The sequence below is a fragment of the Hypanus sabinus genome, chromosome 12, assembly GCF_030144855.1.
Source record: "Hypanus sabinus isolate sHypSab1 chromosome 12, sHypSab1.hap1, whole genome shotgun sequence".
Classification (NCBI taxonomy): domain Eukaryota; kingdom Metazoa; phylum Chordata; class Chondrichthyes; order Myliobatiformes; family Dasyatidae; genus Hypanus; species Hypanus sabinus.
This window is the reverse complement of record NC_082717.1, coordinates 41,047,165-41,063,823: the sequence shown is the minus strand read 5'-3', so window position 1 is coordinate 41,063,823 and position 16,659 is coordinate 41,047,165. Positions and strand designations below refer to the sequence as shown.

Sequence of the window (16,659 nt, the reverse complement as noted above, 5' to 3'; positions counted from 1 at the left end):
CTGATTTTCATGCATAACAGTTGACAGAGAATGGTGTGAAAATCAGTGAATGGCAGTTCTGTGAATGAAAACGTCTTGTTAATGAGAGAGGTCAGAGGAGAATGACCAGACTGGTTTAAGCTGATAGAAAGGCGACAGTAACTCAACCACGCTTTACAACAATGTACAGAAGAGCATCTGAACACCCATGTCAAACGTTGAAGTGAATGGGCTGCAGCAGCAAAAGACGACAAGCATATTTGGTACTTTCTGTATATATTAAGTGGCCACTGGGTGTATATAACTCTCACTGGTGAATATAGGTCTGTTCCATTAACACTTTATTGCTTGATTTTGTAGGGAATCCTTTGTATTCAACTGTTTCAATTCTATAGAATTTTTAGCTTACTCTTTGATCGGTGCATTACCAGTTATGTGCAGATAAGGTTTTGCTCTGCGTGATTTTCAATTGATATGCAGGGGACCTCTGCAAAATTGTAAAACTGGATTGGCTGCAGATTGAACAAGAACAGAATGCTGAAAAATCGTAACATATTACCAGCATCTTGTTTTGGGACAATGTCCCTTCATCAGAAATGGAAGAATGAGAATATAACCATGCTTTAAATTACAGAAGCTAGGGAACAGATGGAATGTCTGAGAGTCTGCTGACTAATGTTGTCAATGCTACAATTAAAAATAACAATTGGTACAGAGACAATTTGAAATGTAATTAATTGAAACAGAAGGGTGCATGTGTGTTATAAAGTGGGGTTTTCTTCTGAAATTTTTAAACTTAGTAGAGTAAAAACTGATAATCCAGAAAATGTGAGGCTTTGTTGGTACTGGATTTAGCAGATTTTCCAGTCTGTTGGATTTTATTCCCTTAACTAGCTGAATAAAATTCAATTCACTTTTTTTAAAACGATGTTACACAGAAATAAGTTGTATTTCCACTGAGCCATCTGATCTTAAAGGGAACACTGGAAACAAGGCCCCAGTGTGCTTCAAAGGGCCATGGTAACAGGGCTGCAATGAGCCAGATAGAGAACATATAACAAGAACAGTACAGCTCAGAACATACTATTCAAACTATCTGCTTCCACCACTGCCCATTGCAGTGAGTTCCAGCACTCACCACTCTGTAAATACCATCAGCCCACATTTACATATCCCGTTGAACTCTTTGATGACCTTTCTCAGTAACCACAATTCCATTGATTTTGTTGTCAAGATGTAATGTTGAGGCTTTATAAAGCACTGGTGAGGCCTCATGTGGTGTACTGAGAGCAGTTTTGGGCCCCTTATCTAAAAAATGATATGCAGATGTTGGAGAGGGTTCAAAGGAGGTTCACGAAAGTGATTCCAGGTTTGAAAGGCTTATCATATGAGGAGTGTTTGATGGCCCTGGTCCTGTACTCAATCGAATTCAGGAGGAGGAGGATGGGATCTCATTGAAAACTATCGAATGTTGAAAGGCCTTGATAGGAAGTCAGCTGGAGACGCTCATGGAGTGAGTACCGTTTTGGATTCGCTCCATAACTTTTACTTTTTTTAACCTTTGATCACCCTTATTCAGCTTATTTTTACCTATACCGAAAGTTTCTTTATTCTTTTTTTTTGGATTTACTGCCAAGCGTTTGTTGTGAACTTTTGATGATATGCAAACAGAAATGTCTCTCAGGTCTAAGGGACGGGATCCCGGACGTAATCCGAACGGTAACGGAAAAAAGCAGGCTCCGACACAACAAACACCATTAACTTTTGAATTGTTTATGGAGGTTTTGAATCAAAAATTTGCTGAACTACAACAATTTTTTAAAGAAGATATAAAGGCTTTTCAAGAGTACATGGTTAAGACGGATTTAGTAATTAAACAGCAACAAGCTCTTATTACGTCTCTGCAAGAAGAAGCTCGGAAGCGAGATTTGACTATTGGAAAACTGCAACAGGATTTAATTTCGACCATTAAGCTGATGGAAGCCCTTAAAGCCAAGAGTGACGATTTTGAGAATCGCTCCAGAAGACAGAACGTACGTATACTTGGTCTTCCAGACGGCATAGAAAAAGATGACCCTTCGAAATATTTTGCTCAACTTTTAAAAGAAGCGTTTCCGACAATTTTCCCGAATAACCCCCCTTTATTGGATCGGGCACATAGAATTCGGCGTCGATCACTGAGTGTTACAGACAAACCTTCGGTGATAATTGTCCGGTTCCATTATGTACATGAAAAAGAACAAGTTATAAGAGCAGCTCATCGACTAGGAATGATTAAAATCAAAGATTTTTCCTTCCGCCTGATCGAAGATTTTAGTTCAGATCTTTTAAAAAGAAGGCTTCTTTTTAAACCGTTGATGGCTGAATGTTATGAGAAAAATCTGAAACCTGCGCTTCTATACCCTGCGAAGCTTCGAATTTCTCCGTCGAATGCTCCACGACAAGTTTTCCTTTCAACTTCAGAAGTGAGAAAATATCTGGAGGAGAACTTCCCTACTGCTACAGACACCAGTCTTTAATAAATGAATGATTCTGATCGTATAAGATGGTTCTCGATCTCTTAAACCAGAATTATAATCTGGTTATTGGTGTAGGTTCATCCTACACTTTATACTCAAGTTAAAGTCTGTTTGCGTCATGTTAATTGTTTTGCCTTATACACTTTAATCATTTAACTACATACTTGTCTATTAACTTTGTTCCTTTGAAGGTATATTTTTAATTCTTTGAAGGTAAATTTTTCCTTGATTAAGATGGTGGTTTTTTGGAAAAGATTTTTGGTTTTGCTTAAGATGGCATTATGTTTATATTTTTCGTGTTTCTCCCAGATAATGGTATCGCTTATCTCAGCTTAAATATTTTTTGTTTTGTCTGGGCCAGAGCCCGAGTTATAATTGTTTTTAGTGATTATATTTTTATTCTTTTTACAACTAACTATACTTAGAAATATGGTTTTTATTATAGCGATTTTATTTTTAAAGTCGGGGTGATTCTTTTATATATATCCTTTTTATATGGAGTGTTCTTCAGCTGACATGGGGGTAGGATTAGTCTTACTTTTTCTCTTTTTAAGTCATATTTTGGCTTTTTCTCTTTTTCTCGGGGGGTGGGGGGATGGTCTGTTTTCTAATTCTATTTTTTTTGTACCAGTTTGTGTCAGTTTTTTTATTCGGGCTGTTTTTGAACTTCAAATATGTCTGTGTTGTCGTCACTTCCAGGTCTTCTCACTACTTTTGTTCCTCTTCCGGGTGCATGAGTTTGTAAGTTGGTTAACCCTTTCTATACCAAAGGGTTGATTATAGAATTATGGCTCAGACCATTAATTTTGTGTCTTGGAATACTAATGGTTTAAATCATCCAATTAAACGAAAGAAGATTTTCAAAGTATTCCAACGACTTAATGCTCATATCATTTTTGTACAAGAAACTCATGTGGGGAGGGAGGACAAATTTCGTTTTTTTAGATTTTGGCGGGGTCAACAGTATCATGCAAATTCGAATGCTAAAGTAAAAGGAGTTTCAATTTTTATTGACTCCTCTATTTCATTTGTTCAACATGATATTTTTTCGGATCCGAATGGCAGATTTTTGTTAATTACGGGTTTACTTTGTAATAAAAAGGTTGCTTTGGTTAATGTTTATGCTCCAAATGTGGATTGTCCTGACTTTTTTAAGTCTTTATTTACTTCTTTACCCAATCTAAACGAATATAAGTTAATAATGGGTGGTGACTTTAATTGTTGTTTAAATCCTCTGATGGATAAATCTTTATCTATTCAGACTTTACCTAATAAGTCGGCCACTTGTATTAACTCCTTTTTGACTAACAATGGAGTTTTTGATGTTTGGAGATTTCGGCATTCTAATGACAAAGAGTTTTCTTTTTTCTCACATGTTTATCACTCTTATTCAAGAATTGATTATTTTTTTGTAGACTCTTGTTTTATTCCATTGGTAATCGGTTGTAACTATGATATTATAGCTATCTCTGATCATGCTCCGTTATTACTTTCTGTGAAATTTACGGATACAGCTTTTAATGCTAGACAATGGCGATTTGACGCTACCTTGTTGCAAGACTCTGACTTTATTAAATTTATGGAGGAGCAGATCGACTTCTTCTTCTCAACTAATTCTACAGATGATATTTCCTGCGGAACACTTTGGGACACTTTTAAAGCTTATATACGTGGACAGATTATTTCTTATTCTGTTGGTTTGAGGAAACGTATCAAGATGGAAACTCTTTTATTGGTTGATAAAATTAATGAGATTGATAAGAAATATTCGATTGCTCCTAGTAAGGAGCTTTACAAACAAAGGGTTGAACTTCAAATGGAACATAGTTTATTACTTACATCCTCGATTGAAAATCAATTAATGAAAACTAAATCTGATTTTTATATACATAGTGATAAATCTGGTAAACTGTTAGCTAGTCAATTGAAGAATGCTCTGGTTAAACGTCAAATCACTAAGATTGGTCAGCAGAATGGGAATCTGACAGTTAATCATGATGAGATAAATAAGGCATTTCAAGATTTCTATACCTCCCTGTATCAATCTGAATTTCCTCAAGATTATAATACCATGTCTGATTTTCTGGGGAAATTAAATTTTCCAAGGTTATCATCTGATGATCTTTTGATATTGGATACTCCTATTACGGATGTAGAAATTAAAGGGGCTATTTCCTCAATGAATTCTGGGAAAGCACCGGGTCCAGATGGTTATACAGTTGAATTTTTTAAATTTTTTTCCGCTACTCTTTCCCCTTGGTTAGGTAAGGTTTTTGAGGAGGCCATTAGATTAGGGAATTTGCCACAATCTTTTTATAGAGCTTCCATTTCTCTAATATTGAAGAAAGATAAAGACCCTACTAATTGTGCTTCTTATAGACCTATATCTTTATTGAATGTAGACTCCAAGATTTTTTCTAAGTTACTGGCATCTAGATTGGAGAAGGTATTACCCAAAATTATTTCAGATGATCAAACTGGCTTTATTAAAAATCGTTATTCTTTTTTTAACATTAGGAGATTGTTGAATATTGTTTATACTCCCTCACATGATACTTCAGAATGCGTGATTTCATTAGATGCGGAGAAAGCATTTGACAGAGTTGAATGGCCTTACTTATTTAATGTGTTGGAGAAGTTTAATTTTAGTCCGATATTTATATCATGGATTAAATTGATTTATCATACTCCAGTAGCCTCAGTGGTTACCAATAATCAAAGATCTCCCTTTTTCGCCTATTTCGGGGCACTAGACAGGGATGTCCTCTTAGTCCATTACTATTTAACATTGCCTTAGAACCTTTGGCAATTGCCATCAGACAATCACAGGATATTTTGGGTATTAATCGTGGGACAGATATTCATAAGTTATCTTTGTATGCAGATGATTTATTACTATTCATTTCTAACCCGGAGAAATCCATTCCAGCAGTTTTATCATTATTGGCTCAATTTAGTGAGTTTTCTGGGTATAAGTTAAATCTTAATAAAAGTGAATTGTTTCCATTAAATAAACGGGTCCCAATTTATGGAAATTTACCCTTTAAATTAGTTAATGACTCTTTTACTTATTTAGGGATCAAAATCACAAAGAACCATAAAGATTTGTTTGGATTTAATTTTTTACCCTTAATTGATCAGATTAAAGGTTTGTTTACTAAGTGGTCACCTTTGTCTCTATCTCTAATAGGCAGGATTAATGCTATTAAGATGGTTATTTTACCTAAGTTTTTATATATTTTTCAAGCGATACCAATTTTTATCCCGAAATCTTTTTTTACTAATGTTGACTCTAAAATTTCTTCATATATATGGCAGAATAAAAATCCCAGGTTAGGTAAAACATATTTACAGAAGACAAAAAAGGAAGGCGGGTTAGCATTACCTAATTTCAGATTTTACTATTGGGCAGCTAATATTAGATATTTGTTATGCTGGTTGAAAGATGGGGGTGGATCTTTTGGCCCTTGTTGGGTGAGTTTAGAAACTAAATCGGTATCAGCTTATGCTTTGGGTTCTATTTTAGGGACTTCTCTCCCTTTTGCTCTTTCTAAATTGCCGAAACGAATTGACAACCCGATAGTTAAACATACATTGCATATATGGTTTCAATTTCGGAGATTTTTTGGGTTGACTCAATTCGTTTTAAATAGTCCTATTGTATCTAATTGTTTTTTTCACCCTTCCATTATAGATCAAGCTTATTCAGCTTGGAAAACTAAGGGATTACTAAGATTTTCTGATTTATTTTTAGATAATTGTTTCATGTCTTTTGAACAATTATCCAACAGATATAACTTGCCGAGATTTCATTTTTTTAGATATTTACAGATTAGACATTTTTTAAGTTCTGTACTCTCTACGTTTCCAAATTTTGTGCCTTCAGATACTTTGGAGAGTTTATTTGAATTAGACCCTTTTCAAAAAGGGCTTATTTCAAAACTTTATAATATAATTATGAAGATACGTTCAGAGCCCCTTTATAAGACTAAACAGGATTGGGAAAGAGAGTTTAGTTTTAGTATTTCTAGTGAGAATTGGGATAGAATTCTTCAATTAGTTAATACATCATCGTTATGTGCCAAACATTCACTAATACAATTTAAGGTTGTACATAGGGCCCATATGTCCGAGGATAAATTAGCTCATTTTTACTCTCATATAAGTCCTATTTGTGATAGATGTCATTCTGAAATTGCGTCTTTAACTCACATGTTTTGGTCGTGTTCATTTTTGGAGAAATATTGGAAAGATATTTTTGATATTATTTCTGCGGTTTTGAATATTGATTTACAACCTCATCCTATTACCGCAATTTTTGGTTTACCAATGTTAGATTCACAGCATTTATCTTCTTCAGCCCGTCGAATGATTGCATTTCTAACTCTGATGGCTAGAAGATCTATATTGTTGAATTGGAAAGAAATTGATCCTCCCACTGTATTTAATTGGTTCTCTCAAACTATGTTATGTTTAAATTTAGAAAAAATTAGAAGTGGTACTTTTGAGACTTCTATTAAATTTGAAAAGTTATGGAGACCATTTATTCAACATTTTCATATGATGTAATATGACCCTGTGCCAAGTACATTTGATTTCCTAGCTTTTAGCTTATGTATTTTGAGAGGACCGGAAGTGACGGCATTGATGAATACTTATTTTTGTGAGATATTATAAACAGCCCACTTTTTTTTTCTCCTTCTCTTTTGTTTGTTTTTCTTTCTTTTATATTACTTATTAGTTATAGTTATTAGATTAGATTAGTTAGTTTTGCATTATATAAATTTTTTTTTGTTTTTTTTCTTTCTTTTTTCTGTTTTTTTTATATTATACATTATGAAATATTTAGATTTACTATGTCCATACATATATCTTATGGCTTATGTCTTGGTAAACTCATTTATATTGTAACTATTATGTATGTTTTTTTTTCATATGTAATGGAATGTGTATGTTGGTAATTTCTTTATCAATATATCATCTGTATTCTGTCCATATTACTAATATTAATAAAAAGATTTAGAAAGAAAGAAAGAAAGGCCTTGATAGAGTGGATGTGGGGAGGATGTTTCCTATGGTAAGGGAGTCTAAGACAGGAGGGTACAACCTCCAAATAAAGGGATGCCCAATAGAATGGAGACGAGAAGGAATTTTTTTAGCCAGAAGAGTAGTGATGCTGCGTAAATTTGTTGACATAGGCGGCTGCAGAGGCTGTCATTGGCAGAGGCTGATAGATTCTTAATTAGTAAAGGCATGAATGGATATGGGGAAAAGGCAGGAGATTGCCACTGAGAGGGAAATGGATCAGCCATGATGTAATTGTAGAGCTGACTTGATGGGCCAAATGGCCTAATTATGCTCCTGTATCTTATGGTCTGCAAACTTGCTAATCAGCCCACTTACATTTTAAGACTTAATAGGCCAAATAGCCTAATTCTTGTCTTGTGTCTTATGGTCTTATATGGTCTAAGTGTTGACTTTTTCTCTCTTTAAAGATAATGCAGACTACTTCTTGCATTTTGTGCTTTTTATTATAAATTTCTATCATCTACATTTTTTCTTTTCAAAATAAGTTACCATTTTGGCTCTGTTTGCCAGTCTGTCCCAAAACACCGTGTCTGCTCTTTAATATGCTTCTTGAAATTCTAGCAATTCCTTCTACTGTGGAAGAAAGGCATCCTTTAATATTCTAAATGTTTGAGAATAATTGTTCAATTATTTCATATTGATTTGAACTGATTGACTAGCATGCTAGGAAAGACAGCTTATCTAGACCTGATCTAAAATTTGCATGTTGCCTGTTATTTCCTTGGATTTATACATTCCAATGCACATCACAGTGAACAATTTACCTTTGGAGTAATAGAAGAAAACCAAAATATCCTAATTAAAACTGCAAACATAAGAAATCATCAGCAGGTTATGTATTTTCAGACAGCAAAATAGAGTTAATGCTTCAAGTCAATGTTCCCTCAATGGATTATGGGTCACAGAAACATAGGAAAACCTACAGCATAATACAGGCCCTTCGGCCCACAAGGTTGTGCCAAACATGTCCCTGCCCTAGAAATTACTAGGCTTACCTATAGCCCTCTATTTTTCTAAGCTCCATATACCTATCCAAAAGTCTATCAAAAGACCCTATCATATCCACCTCCACCACCATCACCAGCAGCCCATTCCACACATTCACCACTTTCTGATTAAAAAAGCTTACCCCTGACGTCTCCTCTCCACCTTAAACCTGTGTCCTCTTGTGGCAACTATTGCAGCCCTGGGGAAAAAGCCTCTGAGTATCCACATGATCAGTGCCTCTCATCATCTTGATCATCATCATCTCATCATCTTCACTCCAAGGAGAAAAGGCCAAGCTCACTCAACCTATCCTCATAAGACATGCTCCCCAATCCAGGCAACATCCTTGTAAATCTCCTCTGCACCCTTTCTATGTCTTCCACATCCTTCCTGTAGTGAGGCGACCAAAACTGAGCATGGTACTCCAAGTGGGGTCTGACCAGAGTTCTGTATAGCTGCAACATTACCTCTTGGCTCTTAAACTCAATTCCACGATTGTTCCATGATTGATGAAGGACAATGCACTTTATGCCTTCTTAACCACAGAGTCAACCTGCGCAGCTGCTTTGAGCATCCTATGGACTTGGACCCCAAGATCCCTCTGATCCTCCACACTGTCAAGAGTCTTACCATTAATACTATATTCTGCCATCATATTTGACCTACCAGAATGAACCACCTCACACTTACCTGGGTTGAACTCCATCTGCTACTTCTCAGCCTGGTTTTGTATCCTATCAATGTCCCGCTGTAAGCTCTAACAGCTCTCCACACTATCCACGACACCTCCAACCTCTGTGTCATCAGCAAACTTACTAACCATCCCTCCACTTCCTCATCCAGATCATTTATAAAAATCACAAAGAGTAAGGGTCCCAGAAGAGATCCCTGAGACACTGACCGACCTCCATGCAAAATATGACCTGCCCACAACCACTCTTTGCCTTCTGTGGGCAAGTCAGTTCTGGATCCACAAAGCAAGGTCTTCTTGGATCCCATGCCTCCTTACTTTCTCAATAAGCCTTGCATGGGGTACCTTATCAAGTGCCTTGCTGGAATCTATGTATACTACATCTACTGCTCTTCTTTCATCAATATGTTTAGTCACATCCTCAAAAAATTCAATCAGATTCGTAAGGCATGACCTGCCCTTGACAAAGCTGTGTTGATTGTTCCTAATCATATTATACCTGTCCAAATGTTCATAATTCCTGCCTCTCAAGATCTTCTCCATCAACTTACCAACCTCTGAGGTAAGACTCACTGATCTATAATTTGCAAGTCTATCTCTACTCCCTTTCTTGAATAAAGGAACAACATTTGCAACCCTCCAATCCTCTGGAACCTCTCCTGTCCTTATTGATGATGCAAGATCAACGCCAGAGGCTCAGCAATCTCCTCCCTTGCCTGGGGTACATCTCATCCGGGTCTCGCGGCTTTTCCAACTTGATGCTTTCCAAAAGCTCCATCACGTCCTCTTTCTTAATATCTACGTGCTCAAGCTTTTCAATCTGCTGCAATTTGTCACTATTATCACCAAGAGCCTTTTCCATAGTAAATACTGAAGTAAAAGTATTCATTAAGTACCTCTGCTGTTTCCGCTGGTTCCATACACACTTTCCCACTGTTACATCTGATAAGCCCTATTCTTTCACTTCTTATCTTCCTGCTCTTCACATACTTGTAGAATGCCTTGGGGTTTTCCTTAATTCTGCCTGCCAAGGCCTTCTCATGGCCCCTTCTGGCTCTCCTAATTTCCTTCTTAAGCTCCTTCCTAGCAGCCTTATAATCTTCTAGATCTCTAACATCACTTGGCTCTCTGAACCTTTTGTAAGCTTCTTGACCAGATTTATTACAGCCTTTGTACACCACAGTTCCTGCACCCTACCACAACTTCCCTGTCTCATTGGAACGTACCTATGCAGAACTTCACGCAAATATTCCCTGAATATTTGCCACATTTCTTCTGTACATTTCCTTGAGAACATCTGTTTCCAATTTAAGCTTCCAGTTTCCTGCCTGATAGCCTCATAATTCCCCTTACTCCAATTAAATGCTTTCCTAACTTGTCTGTTCATATCTCTCTCCATTGCTACGGTAAAGGAGATAGAATTACGCTATCTCCAAAATGCTCTCCCACTGAAAGATCTGATACCTGACCAGGTTCATTTCCCAACATCAAACCAAGTACAGCCTCTCCTCTTATAGGCTTATCTACATATTGTGTCAAGAAACCTTCCTGAACACACCTAACAAACTCCACCCTATCTAAACCCCTTGTTCTAGGGAGATGCCAATCAATATTTGGGAAATAAAAATCTCCCATCGCGACAACTCTCTTATTATTACACCTTTCCAGGATCTGTTTCCCTATCTACTCCTCAATATCCCTGTTACTATTGGGCGGCCTATAAAAAACACCCACTGAAGTTATTGACCCCTTCCTGCTCCTAATCTCCACCCACAGAGACTCCTAGACAATCCCTCCATGACATCCACCTTTTCTGCAGCCGTGACACTATCTCTGATCAACAGTGCCACGCCCCATTTATTTTGCCTCCCTCCTTGTCTTTTCTGAAACATCTAAAACCCAGCATTTGAAGTAACCATTCCTGTCCCTGATCCATCCAAGTCTCTGTGATGGCCACCACATCATATCTCCAAGTACTGATCCACGCTGTAAGCTCATCTGCTTTGTTCACAACACTTCTTGCATTAAAATAGACACATCTCAAACCTTCGGTCTGAGCAAGTCCCTTCTCTATCACCTGCCTATCCTCCCGCACACGCAATCTCTTATCTTTCTTTATTTGAGAGCCAGACGCATCTTCCCTGCAAAGATCTGCAGAGTATTTCCAGCATTTTCTAATTCCTCTCACTTTTGGCGTTATTTACTTCAGTGATTTTCTTCGCAAATTAAACAGATTTTATTGAATACAAATGTATTAGCACTAAAAACAAATGAATATGTTTAGTTTCACAATGTTTGGGGAAGCTGGTAATCAAATCTTAGAAACCCCATTTGAGCCACCGCCAAATTACTTTTGCATTTTGATGCATTAATTGGAAATTGTATCAATGAACTGCTTCATGTACAAAGTGAACCAGAAAGTCATTGTTCCTTGTTGTAATTCTGAAGTTGCAATGATTTTGAATGTCCCTACTATAATTACCTGTTCTGTTCCTTCAGTTGCGAAACACATTACGATTTATGCTGGGGAATCTTTATAATTTCAATTCTGAGGTTGATGGAGTTTCAAATGAACAAATGCTCTTAGTGGATCAGTATATGCTTCATCTCCTTCAAGATTATGGCATCAAGGTAAAGGCATTAGAAATATATACCTGTATTAAATAATTAGTTAACAATTTTCACACCTTAGCTTCTTTAACAGAAAATACCTTTTGTGTAAATTTTTTAACAATTTTGTTTGTCTCTAAAACAGCAGGAAACCATTACAAATCATTGTGATAATATTCATAAAGTAAATGGTTGTAGTTTAATGATATGGAAATTAGAATGTAAACATTCATAAAACATCTGTTTGGGAACAGATTAAACCTGTTGGTGTCAGGTACTGATTATGTGTGAATCATTGATTTAATTTTCAACAACCTGACTGAACAGCGTTACAGAATTTGTGATTGTAGCAGCAAGCTCACTCGGCAATTAGCTTGAAATACAGTACATGTGTTTCATGTGCACCAATACCATGTGCAAATCAACTTTTCTTTCTCAATTTATGTGCTTGACAGAAAACATTTGGATTGCATTCTAATTAAGCAATGTGAATTAAAGTTATAGAAGCTTTAATAAGTGAACATGCAAGGAATGGAGGAATGTGGATCAGGTGCATATGAGTATGAATATGTAATGTAAAATTCCCAAGCATTTGGAAATTGGAATGTAAATATATTGTTTGGGAACAGATTAAGTCTGTGGTTCTCAGGTACTGATTATGTGTGAATCATTAAAACTCCTCTAAGCTTAGGACCTGTCAGATCGCTCATCTGAGTGCACCTGGTACCATGTAACCCAGTACTACTTGTCGCATGGTCGGCGACTAAACCGGTTCCCCCACCAGGCTTACCTGGAGAGGAGGGTGGCTAGACACCCTGCAGGACGAAAAACAAGACCTGTCAAAGGGCGGATGAACCCTCTTGTAGGGTCAACGGCCATCTAGCAAATACGTGTCGTGAAGCGTGGAAAGGGTATCCCTTGCATCAAAGCTTGGTCTGGCCATTCACTGCAACAGAACTTCCCCAGCCGTCTTGGACCCCACCATGCCGCTGGATCCGGGAGGGGATGTCAAGAGGGTGGGTCTGGACCTGTGCAACCCCCTACTCACCTAAAATCCATTCACACGCACGCTGTTCCTTTCTGAGTGGGGTATTAACCCCACTAACTGACTGAAAGGAACCATCATCATCCTAAGGGATGGATACCCAGAGAGAGGAGAGAGAAGCATAAGTACTTAAACTGAATTCTACCACTGACAGCTAATGATAGCTCTGGTCAGATTAAGTTCTAGCTTTTACTATTATTATTTAGACCATAGCATAGCACAGAATAGACTCTTCAGCCTACAACGTCTGTGCTAAATATGACATGAGATTGAACTAATCCCATTTGCCTACACCTGAGCCGTATTTCTCCATTCCTTGCATGTTCACATGTCTGTCTAAATGCCTCTTAAATGTCATTATTACATTGTCTTCCAGTACTCATGCACCCTCCCCAAATTCCCTGGCATCGCACTCCAGACATCTAACATTCTCTGTAAAAGATAAAAACCATGCCTCACTCACCTCCTTAACAATCTCTCTCATTTTAAAGATATGCCCTCTGGTATTTAATATTTGAAATATGAAAGGTATTACTAAAAGATTCTGATTCAAAATCTGATTTCCACTTAGCTGAAATCAGCGTAATTTGCAATAGTTTTGACTATGATTTTAATAATTGTTTTTAGGTTACGGAGGCTTACACGGAGTATGATTTTGGAAAAGTTATTCGCCTTATGCTAGCATTTATTAACAGAGAATTTTCAAACTTCTACTTCAGTATCATCAAAGATCGGTGTGTATAATATTTGCCATGGATTACATGCATTCTGTTTGTCAATCTGTCCTAAAATCATTATTCAGTAGATATTTCAAACTCTCTTCAACTCAGATTGAACAATGAAAGCAAACTAAGAGTGATAATTTCAATTCAACAAATGCTGAACTTCAGATAAAACTCATTACAGTGATGGACTATACCATAAATATTCATTCTCCTCATAGCAATTAGGAGTGGATTCTATAATGTTTCAAAGTCAGTGATCAATATATCTCTTATCAATCAGTGATGATGTGTGACTTTTTCTCTAACCTTCATTAATGGTGAAATTGCAGATAACAGAGGTCTTATTCAGTTGCTGCAGTTTATCCCATATACCAGCCTGCAACTACTAGTGGATAATGAGTCTGATGTCAGTGCTACCAGCCATGCTGCTCGTGCTTCTTGTTGAATGGAATTGAATTGACTTTATTACGTACATCCTTCATAAACGTGAGGAGTAAAAACCCTTAGGTTACATCTCTGTCTAAATGTGCAATTTATAATAAATAGTATATACAACAGGACAGTCAATATATAACATAAATACAGTTGTGTCAGCATGAATTAAGCAGTCTGATGGCCTGTTGGAAGAAGCTGTCCTGGAGCCTGCTGGTCCTGGCTTTTATGCTGCGGTAGTTTCCCAGATGATAGCAGCTGGAACAGTTTGTGGTTGGAGTGATTCGGGTCTCCAGTGATCCTTCCCGGGCCCTTTCTATACACCTGTCTTTGTAAGTGTTCTGAATAGTGGGAAGCTCACATCTACAGATGCACTGGGCTGTCCGCAAAACTCTCCGCAGAGTCCTGCGATTGAAGGAAGTACAGTTCCCATACCAGGCAGTGATGCAGGCAATCAGGATGCTCTCAATTGTGCCCCTATAGAAAGTTCTTAGTATTTGGGGGAACTTAAAGCTGTTCACCCTCTCAACCCCAGATCCATTGATGTCAATAGTGGTTAGCCTGTCTCCATTCCTCCTGTTGTCCACAACCAGTTTCTTTGTTTTTGTGACATTGAGGGAGAGGTTGTTTTCTTGTCTCCACTGTGTCAGGGTGAGGACTTCTTCTCTGTAGGCTGCCTCACTATTTTTTATATTAGACCAACCAGTATCATGTTGTCAGCAAATTTAATTAGCAGGTTGGAGCTGTGGGTGGCGACACAGTCATGTGTACACAGAGAGTAAAGAAGGGGGCTTAGTACACAGTCCTGAGTTTCAGAGGAGCAGAGATGAGGGAGCCCACTCTTACCACCTACCAGTGATCTGACAGGAAGTCCAGCTACACAAGGCAGGGTGAAAGCAGAGGTCTCTGAGCTTCTTGTCGAGCCTGGAGGGAATTATGGTGTTGAATGCTGAACTGTAGTCCAAGAACAGCATCCTCACATAAGCATCCTTAATCTCCAGATGGTGTGTAGAGCTGTGGTTATTGTGTCATCTGTTGATTGGTTGTGTCAGTAGGCGAATTGTAGGGGGTCCAGTGTGGGTGGTAACAAGCTGCAGATGTAGTCCTTGACCAGTCTCTCGAAGCATTTGCTTGTTATTGAGGTGAGTGCAACAGGATGCCAGTCTATTAGATGCGTTACTTTGGTATTTTTTGGTACTGGAACAATGGTGGATGTTTTAAAGCAGTAGGGCACTCTTCACTGGCAGAGGGAGAGATTAAAAATGTTTGATCCCTCTCTTGACTTGAACCTTTAAGTAACAATGGCATGAGCTACTTAGTGTGCATACTCAGCTTCCGTATGGGTTTTATATCTAAATTCTGCTGATCTCTGGAACATTGATTATGGAACATCTGTGCAGTGCAGATTTGCTGAAAGTTAGGAGAGGTGGCTGAGCGTTCCCTTGTTCAGATGTGTGATTCGGTTTCCTGTTTGTCTTCCCCTGAGCCTTGTATCATAACACTAACCTGTCACAGGCTGGCATTAGCTATTTCATTAATAGGGATATTGAGTGAAGCTGAAAATAAATTTTCTAGATCATCTGGAGTTATTTGTTCAAGTATAGTCTCATTAAAATTGCAGATTGTACTGTGAAGATGAAAAGAATCCCAAGCGTCAATCATGTCAGACAGTATTAAGTGAAGCTTTAGATGTAATCACTCGTTCTGTAGCCCCAATTCTGCCTCACCTTGCAGAGGAAATATTCCAGCATCAATCAAACACAAAAGGTAAGCATTTTCATTACTGTTGTTGAAATCAATTTTGTTTTGCAATTAGTATTTTTCTATGATTTTGGTTATTGCTGATATTCTGAATACTTACCAAAAGTGAGATTAATATATTTTTGGTTATCTTTAGAGCCTTTGAGTGTGTTTCGCACTGGGTGGATAAAGACCAGTTCAGTTTGGAAGAAGCCCGGTATTGTGGAGGCTATTGAAGGTGCTTGTGCAATGAGAGAGAGCTTCTTGAGCTCTATACCTGGCAAAAATACATTAGAGTATGATGTAACCATCGTCATCGAGCCCAGTTTACTGCTAGAGTTGATGGAGGTAATTCCATCCTAATTTTGAATCCCTTGTAGTAATAGTGTATTTTTTAAAAACTTTTTAATTAAAACAAGAACAGAAATTAAATGTTATTGTGATCTATATTGTTATGAAACAACATTATGAATTGGCTGTCATTTATTGATATGGTGCTCATGATGAATATATGAGGGGTGATTGATAAGTTTGTGGTCTAAGGTAGGAGATGAGCTATTAACTTCAAGCTTTCTGCAATTTCACTCAAAGATTTGAACTGCACGTGCATGTAACGAGAACTGTATAACTCATCGCCTACCTTAGGCCACGAACTTATCAAGGACCACCTGGAGGTCCAAGACGCTCTCATTACTTGTACATGCAGTTCAACTCTTTGAGTGATAATGCAGAAAGTTTGAAGTTAATAACTCATCTCCTTCTACCTTAGGCCACAAACTTATCAATCACTCCTGCTGTGGACCACTTCTACAAAGAGATCCATATGCTCCATGACTGCCGGAC

General features: G+C 37.6%; 1 protein-coding gene across 1 annotated transcript in view; it reads left to right on the top strand.

Annotated features, from left to right (window-relative positions):
• The window catches only part of iars2 (isoleucyl-tRNA synthetase 2, mitochondrial), a 111,804-nt gene that overhangs the window by 92,172 nt on the left and 2,973 nt on the right, over positions 1-16,659 (top strand). Inside the window, exons 18-21 of the mRNA XM_059985825.1 lie at positions 11,764-11,895; positions 13,547-13,653; positions 15,698-15,843; positions 15,974-16,164. Coding sequence (XP_059841808.1) covers positions 11,764-11,895; positions 13,547-13,653; positions 15,698-15,843; positions 15,974-16,164 — 576 coding nt within the window. The remainder of the gene's footprint in view (positions 1-11,763; positions 11,896-13,546; positions 13,654-15,697; positions 15,844-15,973; positions 16,165-16,659) is intronic.